This window comes from Nomascus leucogenys, chromosome 16 (genome assembly GCF_006542625.1).
Source record: "Nomascus leucogenys isolate Asia chromosome 16, Asia_NLE_v1, whole genome shotgun sequence".
Lineage (NCBI taxonomy): Eukaryota > Metazoa > Chordata > Mammalia > Primates > Hylobatidae > Nomascus > Nomascus leucogenys.
The window spans coordinates 53,350,242-53,371,140 of NC_044396.1; the positions used below are offsets into that span (position 1 = coordinate 53,350,242).

A 20,899-nucleotide genomic window follows, 5' to 3' on the forward strand; every position below is an offset into this window, starting at 1 on the left:
CCTCAGCTTCCACTCCTATTTTCCCCAAACCATACTCTCTTGACCTTAGGGAAGCATTTGGGATACTGACTACCACTGTTGAGAATGTATTTAATCCACACACTGGTACAAAGCAGGCACTCAATGAACGGATGGTAGTTCATGACCCTGACAACCCAGACTCAAACCCAAACTCTTCTCATGTCTGAGAACCTGTATGACCCTGGTGCTCCTCCTACCTCTTCTGACTATTCTTTCAGTTACTGCTCCTAGCCCCTTCTCTACCTATCCCTTAGTGAGGGCTTTCCAATGTTTTAACTTTGGTTTGTTTATTCTTTTCACTACACACAGCCTTAAAGGTATGTTCCTAAGACTTCACCTTTATATAAATCACTCCAGTCCTGACTTCTCCAGTCTCAGTATCATGTTCCAAACTACATATGCTGTGTTCAAAATATGTTGCCATATGCCCTTTACCAGTGTACTTTTTCAGTACTTTAAAGCTGGCAGGATATGAAACTCAACAGGTTAACACACATCTATTAAACATCTGAGTGCAGAAAGGGTACACTTTCTACATGCTTTGCAGAATATTTTTTTACACAGCATGGACCCTTACTACATTTCATTTGCTTTAACTGACTTATAAAGATCTATGTATCTGTGAGCTGCTAAAAACCTTTTAGCTTAAAAACAAGGTTTTTATGACAGGTTCTATGACAAAGAGCAATGGTTGAAAGTGAGGTGTGTGTGTCCCAGGTGGTAATGTAAGTTGATCCACTAGGATGCAAAAAGAAAATATTAGAATATTTTTCATCTCATCCTGTGAATGCTTTATAATTACAATGGAAGTATGTGCATATAGTTTATGGATACTTACATTGACAGTACAGTCAAGATTTTTTTTTTACTGACAGAACTTTATAAGTTGTAGAGTCTACTGATGAAGAACGATCCTGACCTAACCTATAGTAATAATATTGCAGTACCACTTGCCAGGTGATTAAAAAGAAGTATTTCTAAACTAAGTATGACATCTAGGAGCCTATTAAAACATCGAATGTAAGTATGCTCTATAGTCAGAAATGTATCTCAAATCCAAGTGTGATGAAGATATCCTGACACCTATTCTGACTCCATATTCTCTCCGTTTAAATTTATAAGCATCTGAGAAAGATAAAGACAAGTGAAGATCAAGCAGTTTGTATGTTCAAATAAGTCAATATAACAGTAGTTTTTTTCCATTTGACAAAACATGATCAAAGTACGTAACTATCTTATAGGCTCCCAGCACTGCATTACTTAATGCAAGAGGACTGCTGAATGAGAAGGATCTCAGAGCCTATCCAATCTCCTGTCAAATGATAGAAAACCCTGCTGCCCTGTCCCAGACATAATCAGATAATCCCTTTACTAAGAATTTTAGGGAAGGGGTGCTCATGCCATAAGGCAAGCCTTTGTGATACTGGATAGATCTAGATGTTGTAATGAGGTTTCTTATAGTGAGATTAACTTCCATCCATGGCTTTCAGATGTGCTCTCAACAAGACAGCACAGCAACTTTCCAAATGTCTCCTTAGTAAACACGGTTTACAGTCGACTCACCATCCCTGACCTCTTCCCTGCATTGTGTGGAATGTAGACAAGCAATGTTTCACTTATAAACAGCAAAGACAGAGACATGCAGAACAAAACATCAACTTCACAAGAAAACCGGCTCTCAATAAATAAAAATGCGTGATTAACATGTGTTCTCCTAAACTAAGATTGCATTCCTATATTTTAAAGCAAAGAAATCATGCTTGACTCATAATGAGACTTTAATAAACTAATACATTGGCTCTTAACCTGGAAAAATGCCAAGACAGACTGCTGCCCATATTTTGTACTTGTAAAATGCAATTTTTATAAGTTCTAAATGGATTTAACATTTATTCCATTTAAACTGCTTCTTGGTTTTACTTTAGCCTTTCAGCCTGAAATCTTTCTGAATTGTAATTCTGTATTAGCTTTCCCTCCCTACTTTGTGTTATCTGTAAACTGGTAACACACATATTACACACACAATTAAAGCTGGCAGGATATGAAACTCAACAGGTTAACACACATCTATTAAACATCTGAGTGCAGAAATTCAAAATAAGTTTAAGGTCCACTAAAATGTACTACTGCCTGTAGTCCATCTTGCTATCAAAATTACCATAAATTACTTTGCCTTGCTAAAATTGAAATGTATCATCAAGCTGTCCCTTGATTTCCTCAAGCATATTTTTATATGTAATTCAAAAAAGAAAAAACACTTTGTAAACTATAAAGGGTTCTACATATACAGCAATGCTTATACGAGCCCTCCTCTTATGGCTTCAGTAATCTAAGAAAGTAAATTCAAAAAACAGTTTATTAAAAAGTAATCTATAAAGCAGTGAGAATAGTTTGTTGCAATTTGGGGAATGCTACATTTAAAGACAACAGTTTCATGCTTTCAAACATTCAAGTAGACATAAGACTACTCTTGTTCCCAAGGATAGTAAAGAACAGTAAAATGATAAAAAGATGAAAGGTCACACCCAGTGACTTTGAGGGTTACAAGGAGTGATCCTATCAGAGTGGCCAGCATTAGAGAGAGGGCACAAAAGAATGGAAGAGGAAAAAGAGGGCACCCTAGTTAAGATGCAGAAAGATTGTGTGAAGGCAAGAAAGGCATAGTGAGAGTTACTCAAAGAACAGCAAGTAATTCACTCAGCAAGAGGATGGGACCAAGTATGGCAGAAGGGGCTGGCTGGAAGCACATGCTGGGGTCAGACTGTGGAGGACCTGTCAATCACAACCCAGGAGTATGTGTTCATCTGGTGGGCCAGGTAAGGCACCTAAGTGCTTCAGAGGAGAGGGTTGTGACTTGAACTTTTTATACGAATTTCTCTTGTCGCAAAGAAAACAAATGTGACAAGGGGAAAAGACTAGAAATAAAACTACACATGAAATTAGTCCAAGGCCTAACTGAGGAAAAAGGAGATTCACAGTAAAAAGATAACGTACTTATTTACCTAGAGACCAACGGCAAACTTACAATTCTGCATTTTCTTCAATATTGTCTTTGTGCTTTTTAGAAAATCAGGACACAAATTACTTATCTCCAGTCTTCTGGATAGCTTTCTGTCTGTATCACTTTCCTAGATTGACAGTGGTTCAGACTTAATGTCAAATCCTGCAAATTCCTATAGCCTTCTGAGTCATAATTCATTAAAGCCAAGTAAAAATCGAGTGAAATCATATGTCCTTTTAGTATTTCATCATATTGGGTTCATTTTTACAATGAGAGTTTTACAAAATACACAGCAAATAAATAGGAGTTGCTCAGGGAGTGCTAACACTCATTCCTTGTTATTACTACTTAACTGAAAACAAGTAAATAAATTTCCTTTACTATTTTTCAGGAACTTTTTGCCCTTCTGAAATTTAGTCTCCTGACACTATTTTTTTATAGTTTGTAGTCTTCTTGCATATTTATTACTGTATATTCCTTTTCCCACATTAGTACATTTAAGTGCTGAGGTTCATGGAAAAAAAAAAAAAAAAGAAATCAGCATTCGAGTTGAGCCCTGAAGAGTAAGTAGCATTTCCACAGCAAGAAACCAGGGTTGAGTGGGGGAGAAGAGAAAGCATTTTAGTCCTAATAAAAAGCACAAGCAGAAATGGGCAAATGTGAGAAGGGTATGTGTAAAGACACACTGTGTTAGTTTCAGTAGAGGGAGGAGGGAAAGGAAGACGGCGGGAAGAAAGCTAACAGCTACTGAGCACTTACGATTGCACAGGTGCTTATACTCATTATTTCATTTGCTTGTTAACTTAAAACAATCATTTGAGGGAGGTATTACTTTCTGTATTTTTTTTTTTTTTTTTGAGACACAGTCTCACTCTGTTGCCCAGGCTGGAGTGTAGTGGCACGATCTCGGCTCACTGCAGCCTCTGCCTCCTGGGTTCAAGGAATTCTCTGCCTCAGCTTCCCAAGTAGCTGGGATTACAGGCGCCTGCCACCGCACCTGGCTAATTTTTGTATTTAGTAGAGACTGGGTTTCACCATCTTGCCTAGGCTGGTCTTGAACTCCTGACCTCATGACCCACCAGCCTCGGCCTCCCAAAGTGCTGGGATTACAGGTGTGTGCCACCACACCTGGCCAGTTCCTGCATTTTATAAGGTGACTGAAGATAATGCAACTCAGAAAGGTGAAGAAACCTGTCCAAAATGAGCAAGGAAAAAGCAGAGCCAGATTTGAACTTAGGTGTTTTCCATTTTTCTCACTGGGTCATTCGACTACAGCTTTAAATTCTTATGTTTGGCCATTTTCTATCCTATTTAAGTAAGAAACTCTGTTGCTATCAGAAATGTTCCTGGCTATTCAAAGCAAGGCTTAAATATAGTCTATTTTGTTACTATGAAAATCCGCATACATAAATATTAAATAATAGAACCTAATAAAATATAGATCCCAAACATGAAAGGTTATTTTGTTACTGTAACTTACTAAACTGACTTAATCTAATAAAAATACTATTTCTTCATAGCAGTCAGGTAAAAATAAAAACATATTTCACTAGTCTTGAATAAAAAATATGCCTTAAATGCAAACTGTGGATTTATACTTTATCTGATAGTTAAGGCTTCAGCAAGTGGTTCAGACAGAGCCTACAATTTTGTTCTCTGTGTAAAACAAGTTACAGGTTTCATAACTCTAGTTATCTGGTGTTTCCTGGCAACTCTCAGTTCTTCCAAGTTTACTGTGGATAGCAGATTGAATACAGTCAGAAGGCCCCAACAAATAAATGGGCAATGGACAATTCACAAAATAGAAAGTGTATCTGGCTAACAAATGCAGTTAAAATATTCCTGCTCCACTAGAAATCAAGGAAATATACAAGGGTTAACCTACCAAATTCAGGAAAAAGTGCTAGTATTCAAACAAAGGTAATGCAGTAACATGCAAAAACATCACTGGTCAAGTATTGCCTGGTCCTATATACTATACGGTCTGCAACTCTGGTTCTTTTTTTTTTTTTTGAGATGGAGTCTTGCTCTGTCGCCCAGGCTGGAGTGCAGTGGCGCAATCTCGGCTCACTGCAAGCTCCGCCTCCCGGGTTCACGCCATTCTCCTGCCTCAGCCTCTCCGAGTAGCTGGGACTACAGGCGCCCGCCACCACGTCCGGCTAATTTTTTGTATTTTTTAGTAGAGACGGGGTTTCACCGTGGTCTCGATCTCCTGACCTCGTGATCTGCCCACCTCGGCCTCCCAAAGTGCTGGGATTACAAGCGTGAGCCACCGCGCCTGGCCGCAACTCTGGTTCTCTCTCATTCGCTATTTTAATAAAGTATTGTACACTTTTTAGAAGAGCTTTAAAGTTTTATGATGTGTAATTCTAAATGTAGAAATGAAGCCTTCTGCACAAATTAGAGAAAACCTAAATGTCCAACAACAGGAAAATGGTTAAAAAAAACTATAGGTAATCTATCCAATGGATCATTATGCAGCCACAAAAATTCCACTTAGCACGGTTTATAACACAAAAAACTCACCTGTTATGTTGTTAAATGAAATGGCAGAGTACAAAGATGTAATATGAAAAAAGTGACTACAAAATTCAAAAACATGCATTAACTTAAAAAAATCTACGTGGTAAGAATGAGAGAGAGAGAGACAGACAGACATGGATACTATTCCTCAAAATGTTTTGCACTGGTAAAGTTTTAAAATTCAACTTTACCATAGTCTTCACATTCTTATATATGAGATATATTTCAAAATGTGTTACTTTTATAATGAAGTAGAGGACAAGAAATGTCATGTATAGCCACACTATAGTCTGGGGTTATTTAGTGCAGGGACAAACATCCCTAAATACAGCTTTTTGTGCTCTAGTAGTATCACTGCATTAGAGCACAGCAAAATTCTTGCTCATTAATCTACATTCATAATAACCTAGAATAACCAAAAGTTATATTATGGATAGTAAACTGTTAAATAGAGAAACATACAAGAGGTTGTAAAAAGATCTCTATGAAACCAGTATCAACACAATATTTCATTAATAAATATAAATCTTCCTGACATACTTTCATCATGTCACTCCCCTGCTCCCAAACCCTGAAAGAGTCCCCAGTGTCAGGAGTAATTTGAACAATTTTCTGCAGTGTGCACGCATTGCACAATCTGGTCCCATTCTAATGATTCTCCCCACTCTTATCCATGGGATCAAAGGCTCTCATTCACAAGCCCTGTGCTCGGGCTGGCCTACTCACTTTCTCTCAAAGAAACTTTATGTACTTTTGCTCAATCAGCCACCCACACCTTGATTTCCCTATTCCTTCCTACTCCTCCCTCAGCTGACTCCCCATACTTCCAGGCACAGACTGCCCTCTTCAACCCAAAGCCATCCTATATACACATAAACACACACATATACCTCATTAAGTTACTGTCTATAAAACACACCAAGCACTTAGCCATATAGCCTAAAATTATGTAAGTAAATGTATGTATTATCTCCAGAATGCATCTGAATTTCCAAAGATTAGGGAACTTTGCTATATTTCTTTGTATAATACATTGCTTTTATATAATATTTACAGCTTACAATGCAACTTCACATATATGATTTTCAATAAATACCTTAGTGACTTAAACTTCTCATTCAAAGAGTTCATCCTAGAAAGATCTGGGATAAAGATATTCTTCCTCCCTACAACCCTCAAATAACATTAGTTAATGACAGAATTAACAATTACTTCATACTGAAGATAACCCCATGTGAATATAAAGAAATGGCCAGTCTGTCTCTGAATGTGCGGATTTTAAATTTGGAGCCATACGGTATTCAAAGAATAGAAGCTAAAAAATGGCTATTCAAAAAAAAAAAAAAGAAAAAAAAAGGATACCTCAGTAAAAAAACTTATCAAAACAACATTTAAAATAAAAAATATTTTCAATTTAACATGGCAATCTACAATTAAAAATGACAGGTTGAACTTTCATTTAAAAAAGTCTGTTTTCTTTGTTAAGTAGACAGATGTTTTTATTAAACCTACAAACTGAAAGCTCTTAAGATTTTTCTGAAACTTTTACAATAAATAAAATTAAGGTAGCCTAAACTATTTCAGGATGTAAAGTCACAGTAAACACAACTCCCTGGTGTTGATCTTCATTGCCATGTACAGTTAAAAAGTACATGACCAAAAAAGTACTCTGACCAAAACTAAACCAAACACTTTCCAAAAAAACCAGAAATCTAGTAAAAATGAATTAATTCAGACTGAGTAGTTTAAATATAGTATTTCAGTTATAGTTTGGACTGTGTTTGATCACTGTGTTATAGAAAAAGGCCTTTACCCACATTTTAAAATAGGTACAGTATATTATATATATATACATAGAGAGAGAGAGACAGAGTCTCGATCTGTTGCCCAGGCTGAAGTGCAGTGGTAAGATCTCGGCTCACTGTAACCTCCACCTCCCGGGTTCAAGCCATTCTCCTACCTGAGCTTCCTCAGTAGCTGGGATTATAAGCATGTGCCACTAGGCCCAGCTAATTTTTGTATTTTTAGTAGAGATGGAGTCTTGCCATGTTGGCCAGGCTGGTCTCGAACTCCTGACCTCAAGTGATCTATCCACCTCAGCCTCCCAAAGTGCTGCGATTGCAGGCATGAGCCACTGCACCTGGCCACATTACATATATTAATGAAAATTAAAAACATGGGTTTTCCTAGGTAAAATAGTAATGTTGATAAATTCTATCTTATGCCACATCTCAGGTTTGAATTATGATGTCATTAATTACCTATATAGTATCTTTAATATAAAACTAAAAGTATAACTTCAAATCTTACAATATCATCAAGGACTTATCCATCCAATTCAATTAACTGACCTAAGTATTTTTCATAATTGTATTTTTATGTTAATAGCCAATCACTTCCCCTTTCCAACAATTCACAGTTATTCTATATAGTAAGGTTTCAAAATGACAAATTTTTTTCCACCCAAGTATTCTACAGACCTCAAAAAGGCAAAGACTGCAGGGAAAACAACGAGAAATGAAAGAAATCTCTTGCTACCCTCAGATCTACCAACCTATACTTAACAGCCAATTCTAAGTTCAGAAAGGAGAAAAAAAAAGTGGGAATATAAAAACCTCTTAAAATGTAGAAGAAATTAGACTAGTTTAGTTTTCTTTAATATCTTCTTTAATAAGACATTACAGCACACAACTGAGCCCCCAGTGTGTCAGTTAAACATGGGGATGTATATCCATACGAAGAGAATGGAAACAAGTTTAATCTTAACCCCATTCCTTTTGGCAAGTAATAGAAATACAGCATACAAATGGACCAATTCTCTCTCAGTGTATTTTATCAAGTCTTTGAAGACACCATAACAGTTTTATAATGAACTTTGCTGCAATCTGTTAAAGAATCTTCAAATTAAATTACAGGGATGTTTGGTTTTTAACTCAAACACAGTAAAATGGGGATTGTACTAATAATCCCCTCAGGAAGTGTAAGGATGAATATGCTCATGTAAGATCAATGTAGCTATTTCCCTATCACTGAGATATAGTGTTAAATATGGTGTCTTCAGCTGCTTATAAAAAAGGGTTAAATACAAGAACAAAAAAACTTTCATCCTGAATTACAGTCACTAAAACAAATAAAAAAAAAAAAACCAAAAACCAAAACTTGTGAATGGTTTTATATGATTTGTCACTAAACATAAACATACATATGCTCAAAGCACTTTTAAAAACTTTTACGTCGTGATTTAACCAGAACTTCTGCAATATCCACAAGAAATTAGGTAAAATTCCAACGTTCCGGTAATCAACATATTAGGAAACAACAGATATTAAACCTGAAACTTAGGAAATTAAATACACAAAATAAAAGGACTATTTTAAAGTAAGGGCATAAGAATAGGAATTGCTAAGAAACTATCAGCCCTGAAGCTTTTCCTTGGAAATGTCTTAAACTTACAGGGAAGACAAAGTGGGCAAAATATGCAGAGCTACGAAACAAAGCAATGATAAGTTACAGCAGAAGAGGGAATGCATTCTGTAATCCACAGGATCAGATAAGTGGCTCTAAGCAGTTACCAGTAAGTATTTTAGTGTCCTTCCTATTATATTAATTTAAAAATTTAAACCGAGTTAACAGCAGTTTTACAAGTTAAGAGTTGACACAAGCAAATTAGAAGAACTCTAAAATTAGCCTTCCTTAATTGGGTAAGATTTACCATATCCATCTGAACAAACCCATTTTCCCATCCTGAGATCTAAAAGAATGTGAATATTGACCCATTTTAATACTTTTCAAGTTCAGATGGAAGTCATACTGTACACCAGTCTCTGATTTTAGGAAACAGCACAAAGCAAACTCCTAAAATCAACAACTCAACTAGAAAAGAGGGGAGGGAGAGGGTTCTGGGAATTAATCCAGCCACAAGTCATTCCAATCTTCCTGTTAATGCAAAATCCATTTGTAAAAATGGCCAAATAGTAACTTCCAAAAACCTCAAAAATTAATGTTTCAATTTCAAATTAAAGAACTTCAAGAATTTTCAAAGAATATAGTATCAAGATCAACCTTTACCAGTTCACATTTGTCATATTTTGCATTAAACAACAGGCTTAATGATTATTTCATTATGGCATATACATCAGAACCTAATCTTTCAGAAAGGCTCACTGACAATCCAACTGCTTTTAGGAAGTTATCAGTTATCTACAGGGTACACCTGACTGGCAGTTAGAGCCAGGTCATACTGCAATTTTAAATATTCCAACTCAAACACAGGAAATGATCAGAGGGGTACCATGACACATAACCGCAATATACTAAGGCAGCAGATAAGTCATTTTTCACCTAGATCATCAGCTGCCCATAAAATCGTATGCACAATTTTAATGAATGAGTCTGCTCTAGTTTAACTAAGGAACCTGCCACTGAGCTGAGAAAGGGATATAAGAATTGCACTTGCAATTCTAGCTGATGAATTCATTAGATTTTTATAAGGCAAATAATGTGGAAAGTTAGAACAGAATTTCTAAAACCATTTATCCTGTGATGTCGTAAATCAAAGTACTATTTTATTAAATGAGTTATTTTACACAATATGAACATCAATATAATTACAATTGTAAAAAAATTTTTTATAACAAGGATGGACTGATTTTCATATTTCCAAATCAGAGTCAACTGTACATTTACACAGAATTGTCTTTGCATGAAGCCCAAAAGGGAACAGCATAAAAATGAGTGTTTCTGTAGCCCCTTTATTTTTGCTGATCAACAGTTTGTTAGAAAAGCAGCTGCAGGTATGTTACCTAAGGTTTGAGACAGTAGAAGAGTCAAAGGTGTCGTGAATTCACCTATAAAACATAAGCAAAATTTTCAATGTTACATTGCCCAAATACAACTTATATGCATTTCAAACAACTAAGAAGCACTATGAATATAGTATCTGGTAAACTTGTCAACTGGACTTTATATACAGAACTTTGAAGAATTTATTTTAAAAAGAAATAATTCTGAAACACACAACACACCCACCACCAACTCCACTATTTAGGGGGAAAAAATCCAACCTAATGTAATGTGTAAAGTGATAACTTTCAACTAACAAATTTATAAACAAATTTATATAGCACATGTCTACATTTTGCCCTATATTTTAATACTCAGAAGCTCTGCTAAGGGGATAGGTTGGGGGAGAAAAAAAGAGAAGAACCTCTGCTAAGTACTATAAGTAAACTAATTGTAAAGAGGCGCTCAGGAACATTGGTGTACATTGTTTTTAGAGGGAAACTCTCAAGTATCTTTGTAATCACTATTTTCTTTAAACTGGTAAGTTTCTTCCGTTCTTAGATCACCGATGGCTAGCACGTACTCATCTCCCCATTTTCGGCTACAGTAGTAAAAATTTGGATGTTTTCAAAGGCATTGAAAGGAAATAGTCTGAGAAAACGGGACTTTTAAGTTACACATTAACTTAAAAAGGGGAAGCAATAAAATCTCAGAAGGCAGAAATTAATTTCACAATAAATGAAGACAGTTTCGGTCTTGTATACAACCCTGATATTAACAAACCAATAGAAAAAGAGGTGAGTTACCTGTAAACAACCTTATGCCTGAACATCAGCTAATTCTGGAGGAAGTGGAGTCTTAGGATGCTTGCTCTCAAAGTGCTGCTTGAAGGTCTTAGGGTCTGGCATTTGTGTCTAACAAAACAATTGTGCAAAAGAGAGCTAGACTTTATTTATGAAATAAAAATGTGTTACTTTTTAGAATCCTGAACCTTCTCAGGATAGACAATTATCACAAAAACAACTTTAAATTCCTACAACTTAGTGGCTGGCATATGAAGAGGGACTTTGTGGTAAAGAAATTGCTAACGTTCCCACATTTCACCTATAAAGAAAGGTAGGTCACATAGAATGTATTCTGCTTATCTGATTAACAGCAAACAATAGGTAACATTTACTGAACCCTTATTATATTAAGCATGTTACCTTAATTCCCACAGAACCTTCAAAGTAATCTTTAGCTCCTACTAGCATCCTCATTTTACCTGATAAGGAAACTAAAACCCAGAGTTTAATTTGCCCAAGACCTTGTTTTAACTTAGTACTAGGTATGTGACCTCTCAAATACTATACTATACTGACTTCCCTTGGCAAGAACCTTCAATTATTTATTCTTAACCCATTCAATTACACAAAATATGAAATAAAAGTCTGTGGTTTTGAGTTTTTAAATATGTGAAATACTCTAGCACATTTAGATTAAGGTATTTCTTCATTACTAGTTGATTAAAATTTGCACCCTGCCTCTTTCCAAACAATCACAAGCTGCTCAATTTCATTATTTTGAGTGTATATGTAGTGTACTAACCCCACTATGGTACTGCCACTCACTAACTTCAAGGGTAATGAGCTTAAACAAACAGGCAAGAGGCTCTGATTTGGAATTTCAGAAGTACTTCTTTGAGAAGCAGTACAGTAGTGGTCCAGAGGGTGGACTCTGGAGCTGAACCGCCTGAGTTCAGATTCTAGCTCTTCTGCTAACCAGCTGGGAGACCCCACACAAATTGTTTAATTTCCATGAGTCAGTTTACTCATCTGTAAAATGAGAACAATAAAAGTACTTTATCTTATAGGGTTGTTATGTGGATTAAACAGGTGAATACATGTAAGACACCTGGCTCTATGTCTGGCATATAGTAAGCACTCAAAAGTAGCTGTTATTATTACAGTTCTTCAAATCTAATACAACACATTAATTCTAGGAAAAGCTCTCAACATGAATATACTCTATATGGTTTTATAGACATCCTAATTACAAATTTAGTGAAGAAAAAACCAATTATATAACTAGAGGTATATTTACTAGCATATTATATAGCTCTAAGAGTGTAGTTATATGATATGCTAGTGAAGTGTATTATATGCCCTTATGAAGACATCTTTATTTTATATGAGGAAAGCGATTTTGTTTTGTTCACTCTTTTTTCCGAGCACCTAGAGATTTTTGCCTGGCCACAGGAGCTATTCAAAAAATATTTGTTGAAAGGGTGAATGAAAATAGATACCTAAAATGATCAGCTCTCAAACCTACTATTTCAAGTAAAGCATGTATTTTGCCATGGTTTCAAAATTTTAATCTACACAAACCAAAACTGCCCACAGGAGAGCTGTATCTTTCAATTCAATTCCCCTTACCCTACAGACAGTGCAGGTATATATTAAGGCAGCTTTGGCAGCAGCCTTTTGGTCATGTCCTTGTTTCTTCTTTTGTCCAGCTTGCTTTTTGGCATTTTTCTGCTGAGACTGAATTTTCTGCTGTCCACGAGCCATATCTAAAAACAGAAGGTGAAGCATTAGAGTGGCTTATTTACTCTAATACAGAGTAATCAAAGCCTAAGAACGTTCTTAGAATTGAAGCCCTAAGTTTTATAGAAACATCTGGCAAGTAAAAATGTATAGGCATTAAAATTCCCACATATAAATGCTACAAAAGTACCAACTGGCACAACCCTGTGGAAAACTAGTTGGTAGTTGTTTATTCTATGAGCCAGCAATTCCACTCTTGGTATATACCCAATAGAAATGCAAATGTTATGTACACCAAGACATGTACAAAATGTTCTGAGTGCCCACTCCAAAACTGGAAAAAATCAATAGTAATATGGATGCACAACTTGTATACATATTTTTATAGTATTTATACAACGGAATACTACCCAGCATTTAGAAAATTGTGACCAGGCGTGGTGGCTCACATCTGTAATCCCAGCACGTTGGAAGGCCAAGGCGGGTGGAGAGTGAGGTCAGGAGTTCAAGACCAGCCTGGCCAAGATGGTGAAACCCTGTCTCTACTAAAAATAAAAAAAATAAAAAATAAAAAAAAATTAGCCAGGCATGGTGGCAGGCGCCTGTAATTCCAGCTACTTTGGAGGCTGAGGTGGAGAATTGCTTGAACCCGGGAGGCGGAGGTTGCAGTGAGGCGTGATGGCTCCACTGCACTCCAGCCTGGGCAACAGAGAGAGACTCTGGTCTCAAAAATAAATAAACAAACACACAAAAACAAAAAATTGTTACAAGTAACAACTTGGTTGTATCTCAATGTTAAAGAAAAGAAGCCAGTTGTGGGGAATATACATTATTTAAAGTTTAAAACAGGCAAAGCTAATCTATAGTGAAAGGGGTCACCTTGGGGGTTATGGGTAATGACTGAGAAGACAGGACATGAAGGGGACTTATGGGGTTCTGAAAATGTTCTTGAACCAAGTGTGTTTGCTTGTAAAAATTCATTGAACCGTACACTCAAGATTTATGCACTTTACTGTATGTAATTTTCACAAGTTTACTAAAAAAGTTTAGCCCCCGCCATCATTTACTTGATCACTCTGCAAAGGTAATTTCCCTTCCCAGTATTCATTGTGACTTGCGATTGTGATTTTTATAACTTTAAGAGAAATAAAAGCTGTTAATCCTTCTAAAGGAGACCTCAGAAACAGGTGGAAACTGTTCTCTTAAATACTTAGTTTTCATAAAACTACTGTTATTAATTTTTTTAAAAAGTTGGTCTTGCTGGATTGCTGCACAAATTATAAAATGAGATTATCAGTAAGCCACTAATTCCAGAAGTTTCTTTGCTCTCTAGACGTTAGTTCCCATTTGAGGGAATGAACTTGGTTAAGAGGGTTCTTTTACAAAGCTGAAAGATACCACTTTTTGCTACTGATGATCTGACGTGAACCCAAATGGATTAAAAAAAAAAAATCAAGTCACTGAAAAAAGTTACTTTTACTTTTCCATTTAACTTAAAGGCTTTTATTCGACCACACAAGTTAAACCTGCTCATAAAGTCTATCATGAGTCTCAATTGCTTTTTAAATATATCAAAATTAGATCCTAAGTAGAATTCATATATATATAGTTTTGACTAGTACTGTAACTGAATGTAAATCATTGCAGGACAGGAACATACAATGGATTTGTATCAACTTCACCAGGGAAGGGTGCTAGCTTCTTCTGACTAGGACCGTAATTAGTTAATGGATATGAGGTCAAAGCATTTCATAAAAATTACTGAGCTCCTCCTGTTCCCCAAAAAAGGAAACTAAAAAAATACACTGATTGGAGAAGTTCCCACCAGCATTAAAAAAATGAACTGAAAGTCAGATAAAATATAAAAGAGGGTCAACGCTTTTCAGGATAGTCAGCTGACTATTTCAACTGACGAAATATGGGGTTTTTATATTAGGCTAACATACGAGCCTAATACATTTTCGTAATTAAAAATGTTTAGCGTGCTAGCCTAATATGAGAACCCCATTCCCACCAAACAATGGTAAATATTACCAGCTGTTATCAGTCCTTAAAGACTAAGCTTCCATTTTTGCTTTAAAAAAAAAAATTCTTATTAATTCTAAGCCAAATGGCACATTTTTAAAAAAAGTGTATTTAAGTCCGATGTTACCGCAAGCTTACAAACCTATTCCCATGGAAACAGGTTTGGATACTTACGTATCATTTGGACGACAGTAGTCACGTGATCAACCTTTATGTATACCAATGTTTTGTAAGTTTTTTGTCTCAATGTCTTACTATCAGGACCTTGTAACAAAATAGCCAGTCTTCTCACACATCTTAACTCTTCGACACAATGTATTTTATGTATCTTAGTACACTGATTTTGTGGGAAATCTTGTTTTATGTTAAAAAAAATCTTCAAAAATGGTAAGCCACTAATTTCCTTTGCTTTCTAGAAGTTACTAGCTTCTAGTAACTTTGCTTTCTAGAAGTTACTAGCTACTTTGGTATTTCCATGTTGTGACTCGTACAAAGCAATGTCATTAGACACACAAAATTATTTTTAACTTTTGCACTTAGGACTTTCCCTAAAATATAACATTACACAATAGATTTAACCCATTTTCCACTGTTACCAAACAGCAACCAAAAAGCCCGAAGAGACTTAATAAATAAAAGACAGTAGTCGCTTGTTCTTATTCTGAAGACAGAAAACTTAACACCAGGTAAAGGAAATGGAATAAAATAAGCTAAATGCATGAGGTAGGCCCCTAACTTCTGACAACACGCCCCATCGATTTCCTTTCTGAAAGCAGAAATTCAAACGAACCAACCACCTGCTTTTGGACAGCTCAACTTAGGACTTGCTCTCAAGCCAACACAATTTTCTACAAAATCGTAGGCAGCTACAACCGCTCCTTGATTAAATGCGACAAACTGGAGGGAGAAAGTCCTTTACAAATACCTACATGCTGGTTTTTAATGCAACTCTCAGTGTGGTTTTCCGAGGGGGCTGCAAAGAGGGAAGTAGTGGAAGAAACGAGTTCTAAAATGAGGCGCTCTCGTAGGAGGCAACAAGTAAGCTCTGCCCCAAACCTCCTTTTAAAACCAACACAAATGAGTAACAGAAGAAAAGGATTTTGGGTCCAGGAAGTAGGCTCATTCTCCATAACCATCTGAAAGGAAGAGGCCCAGGCAGCGCTCCACATCCTGACCCTAGCTTTCAACACCATCGTTTTGGGGAGAGGAGAGGAGGAACGCGCCCCGAGTGAGGTCTCCACCCAACACTTCTCCGACCCCAGCTTCAGCCTGGCGCACCTTCCTTCCCATATCCGCCTCTCCCGCCTTGGAGACCCCCTCCTCCTCCCTGCCACCAAAGGCCACGCAGCCCCCATCTAGCCAGTCCTCACGGACCCTGGACCAAGGCGCACCTCCTGGGGGCCGAGACTGCCCGAAACCCGGCCCCTGCGTCCACCCGGAGCGCCACACTCTGGCAGCCGACCGGCGGCTGTCGCCGGGGGTAAGGTTACCGCTCCGCTTCCGCCGCTGGCCTGCGACCCGGCCACCTGCAGGGCCTGGCAGGCGCCCGAACTCACCCCCCTTCCCGCGGCCCGCGCCGGGCCGGGCCCTGCCGCCCCCCCCGGGACCCCTCAAGACCCGCGGCGAGTCCCACGGTCCCCACCGCCCCCCGCTGGCCGGCCCCCGCCCCGTTTCCCGGGCGTCCCGCGGCGTCAGCACCGCCCCCGCTGCCGCTCACCCGGGCCGGGACAGTCTTGCGTCGGAGAGACAGTGCAGCGCGAGAGGGCCGGGAGAGGACGCCGGAGGGAAAGGAAGGGGGAGCGCGCCCAGCACCGCTCGGGCCTCCTCCACCCGCTCAGGAGGGGAAACAGGAGAGCCGGGAGCACAACAGCCTCGCACGCCCGCCGCCGCCGCGCGCCCGCCGCCGCCTCAGCCTTAGGGGAGGCCACTACGCCGCGTGCCCGCGCACGCCGCGCCGCTGTCCCCGGCGCCCCCGCCCCGCCTGCTCCTCGCAGCCCTGCCCACTTGCCTTCCTGCGGCTGCCTCCTCCTGGCCCCCACCCCGCTCGCACGCCTGCGCCCTGGCCGGTCGCGCGGGCCAATGGCAGCGCGCCCCTATTACATAAGCGCGAGGGGGCGGGCCGTGGCTGACACAAACTTCAGGGGACGTCGCCCTCTGTCCCCAGACGCCCCTCCCCTCCGGCGCTCTCTGTCCGGGCGGCTTCTTCACCCAGCCCTGGGAGCCACGTGATCCCGGTCCTGGCTGGTTACCGGGCCGCGGCGTGTTTCACAAGTCGCTCGCTCGCTCATCCACTCGGGCGGCGCCCGGGCCTCGGGCGCTGCGCCCCTTTTCCCGCTCCTTCCTGGCTGACGCGCCCGTCTCGGCGCCGCCCTACTCGGCACCGGCTGAGGCGCTGTCCCGGGAGAGGATCGCGGGGCCGCGGTGGCTGAGTCACATTCCCGGAGCCCCGCCACCCAGGACACCGCGGCCCCGGCCCCCAGCGACCCCGGCGGCCCAGTGGCTCTGAACGCGGACGCACAGCCTTTGTTCTTTCACCAGCCGCCCTTTACCTCACCCCCATGGAAACCCCGGGTGTTTTCCCAAGCTGGGGGGTTTTAGTGAGTTCAAGATTCAAGCCTGAGCCCTTTTAAAAATTGCTGGCTAGGCCGGGCGCGGTGGCTCACGCCTGTAATCTCAGCGCTTTGGGAGCCCAAGGCAGGAGGATCACTTGAGCCCAGGAGTTCCAGACCAGCCTGAGTACATAGCGAGACCCATGTCTCTACAAAAATAAAATAAAATAAAAAAATAGTGGAGCATGGTGGCCCGCGCCTGCAGTCCCAGCTACTCGGGATGCTGAGGTGGGAGAATCGCTTGAGCCCAGAAGGTGGAGGTTGCGGTAAGCCGAGATCGCGCCACTGCACTCCATCCTGGGCGACTGAGTGAGACCCTGCCTAAAAAAAAAATAAAAATAAAAGAAAAATTGCTGGCCAGGCTTCCCTGAGGGGTTTAGTTTGACTGCTAACAATATACAGTAATGAGTTGCTAATACTTTGGGGAATGGTTAAAGTTCTTTGCGCGCTCTCTCCATTTACAGGCAATGGCAGCAAACTTTCAGTATCTGACAAGAGCAATGGCGATTATAACCATGATTAAAATTGCTGAATATCTGGAAACAGCACTTTAGACATCAGCTTTATTCTGCATACTTACCCCCGACCCCCGCCACATTCGTTTCTAATTAGAACTACTAGTGACAAAGAAGAAAAAAGCGTTTGCATTGGCTGTTCTCACCTTGCCTGTAGTTTCCCAAGTTTGCGTGTCAGTGTCCAGGAAACGTTAGTTGAATATTAATATATCCCAAATGACTTGACTGGGCTATAGATATCACAGAATTGTTTAAACTAGCCAGGAAGGAGTTAGCTGCCTATTGCATTTGAGTGGAGAAAAATACGAAATGAAACATGGCCGGGTGTTCAGTTCTCCCTCTTCATCCTAATTTCAGCTTTTCTCACCTTCACTTTTTATGCTCTGACTTCCTTCTTGCAGTTTTAAATTACTCTCTAGTCCTAGATTGTAAGATTATTTTCATCAGAGAATACGCAGTATCGTAAACATAGTAGACGTTGAATAAATGGATATTGATCAAATAAACCGAGTGTGTCTGAAGAAAGCAGCTTTTAAATTGACATATCATGAAGCTCTAGCTTAGTCACTAATAGTCACTATAACCGTAGTGGTTGTATTAATCTGGCTGATAGAGGGATGGGTACTTGTTGGCCCTAGAAATGGGAACTTCAAAGATCTGTGTTTGTCTAGCCATGAATGACAACAGACAGTGGAAAGGGACAGTGAAATTTGTGTGGCAGAGATATGTCTTCTTAATTAAAGAGGCGATTCCTATTGTGAAGTAGGTTAATATGTCACTCTTTACCATGGCCTAGATGAAATATGTATTCATGCCAGCGTTTCTTAAGTTTTTGAGTCATAACTCCTTTGAGTTTGAAAGCTATTGATTTTGCCCCCAGAAGATTCATGTACTTATCATGTAACTTATCCTCATAGGTAGTGTTTCTTAATCTCAGCACCATTGAAATTTGGGCTGGATGATTCTTCATTATGGGGCTCTGTGAGATCTGGGGATTGTAGGATGTTTAGCAACATCCCTGTCTCCTACCTGCTTATCCAAGTAGCACCTCATCTCCAGTTGTGACAACTAAAAATATCTGCAGACATTGTGAAATGTTCTCAGGGGGTCAAAGTCTCCCCTGATTGAGAACCACTGCCTAGAGGATATGGCATAATGGTACCTTTATGTGATGGTTGGGAATTTGAAATACAAAGAAAAAAATGGAAAAAAAAAAAGGAATGGATAAGATTCAACATCTGTGAAGTGACACACAGTAAATGAAAGGCGGATGAATTAGCATTACTACCAGCTGGTGTCCTACTTATGTTATAGAAATGTGACAGCAAATGTGATATGAACTCCTTAGAAGCATTTTTATACACATTTCTGGCTTTAATTGTGAATGCTACAGTAACTCTCCTGTTTTTCTTCTTCTGCCTTTAGACAATTACCCAAGGTTAAGATGCAATAAACATGTGCCTATTTTCTATCCAAAATCACAATCAGATTAAGATGCTTCTCTAAAGACCTGAAAGGCTTATTTGTTTATTTGTATTCATGTAAGATTTGGGGGGATGAAAGAATTGGTGATTAATCAGCATATTATTTTCCCAATAGACTATTCTGACAAATGTTTAGTGGCAAATAACAGCAACAGCAATAATGACAACAATAAACTTACAACAGAAATGGATTTATTTTTATTTATTTATTTTTTACCAGCTCTTTCTCTTCCACTCGCTTCTGCTTGTTGAGATTTCTCACACATGCAACCTGGATCTTCTTGTCTTCTTTATATTCTTTCCCCAAAGGAATCTCATTCACTGTTGTGGCTTTAAATAGCAAGCTTCAGGTGACCACCACATTTCTATCTCCAAATTGACACATCCAAATGCCTACTACTCATCTCCCCTCTGATGTCTTATAGACATCCACATTTAATATCATATTGTATTGAGCCTAAGGAGCCATTAATTATAAGTCACATTTATGTCCACTAAGATTAAAAAATACTGCCAACTGAATTATGACAAAATGCTGATATCCTTGATTCTAAGATACATCTTGATTTCAGAGACTTTAAAAATAGGCTTAAAAAATAATGTGATTTACTAGAGTAGCACCAAAAAGAATAAAATACTTAGGAATTAACTTACCAAGAGAAGTGCAAAACTTGTATTCTAAACTCGAAATAACATTGTTGAAAGAAATTAAAGAAGACCTAAATAAATGGAAAGGTATCTTATGTTCATGGATCAGAACACTTTGTAAAGATGGCAATAATTCCCAAATTGACCCACAGATTCGGTGCAACCCCTATCAAAATCCTGTCTAGTATCTTTACATAAGCTTATTCTAAAATTTATATGGAAATTCAAGGAGCCCAGAATAGCCAAAACAACCTTGAAAAAAGAACAAAATTGGAAGATTCACATTTCCCAATTTAAAAACTTATTCCAAAGCTACAGTAATTAAAACAGTGTGGTACTGGAATAAGATTAGACATATAAATCAATGGGATAGGATTGAGAATCTAAAAATAAACCTTCATATGTATAGTCAATTGATTATCAACACAGGCACCAAACAAATTCGATGGGGTAAGGAGTCTTCAGCAAATAGTACTGGGATAGCTAGATATCCACATGTGAAAGAATAAAGTTGAATCCTATCCTCATACCATATACAAAAATTAACTCAAAATGGATCGAAGACCTAAATGTAAGTGCTAAGACATAAAAGTCCTGGGAGAAAACATAGGAGTAGATATGTATGACCACGGGTTAAAAAAGCCTTTTTTTTTTTTTTTTTTTTTTTTTGAGACAGAGCCCTTCTTTGTTGCCATGCTGGAGTGCAGTGGCGCGATCTTGGCTCACTGCAACCTTTACCTCCTGGGTTCAAGAGATTCTCCTGCCT

The 20,899-nt window shown here is 38.9% G+C and overlaps 1 protein-coding gene across 3 annotated transcripts; it reads right to left on the reverse strand.

Annotated features, from left to right (window-relative positions):
* Positions 1–8,180: 8,180 nt before the first annotated feature.
* On the reverse strand, positions 8,181–16,860 carry ZNF706 (zinc finger protein 706). 3 transcript variants are annotated; one of them, XM_030794973.1, is made up of 4 exons: positions 16,269–16,461; positions 12,742–12,878; positions 11,134–11,241; positions 8,181–10,392 (listed from the first exon to the last, which is right to left on the reverse strand). In XM_030794973.1, the coding sequence occupies exons 2-3, from the start codon at positions 12,874–12,876 to the stop codon at positions 11,146–11,148; spliced, it is 231 nt and encodes a 76-aa protein (XP_030650833.1). In that variant the 5' UTR covers positions 12,877–12,878; positions 16,269–16,461; the 3' UTR covers positions 8,181–10,392; positions 11,134–11,145. The 3 variants fall into 3 exon arrangements, with proteins under 3 accessions (XP_030650833.1, XP_030650832.1, XP_003256117.1); XM_030794972.1 differs by lacking the exon at positions 16,269–16,461 and adding an exon at positions 15,052–15,267; XM_003256069.3 differs by lacking the exon at positions 16,269–16,461 and adding an exon at positions 16,595–16,860 and having other exon boundaries at positions 8,195–10,392.
* Positions 16,861–20,899: the final 4,039 nt, after the last annotated feature.

What these genes read in the sequence shown, in the direction of transcription:
- ZNF706 (XM_030794972.1), bottom strand. An exon ending in ATACCTGCACTGTCTGTAGG is followed by an intron (nt 11,242 to 12,741) that starts GTAAGGGGAATT and finishes TTGTTTTGTTAG; the next exon opens with ACACAAATGCCAGACCCTAA.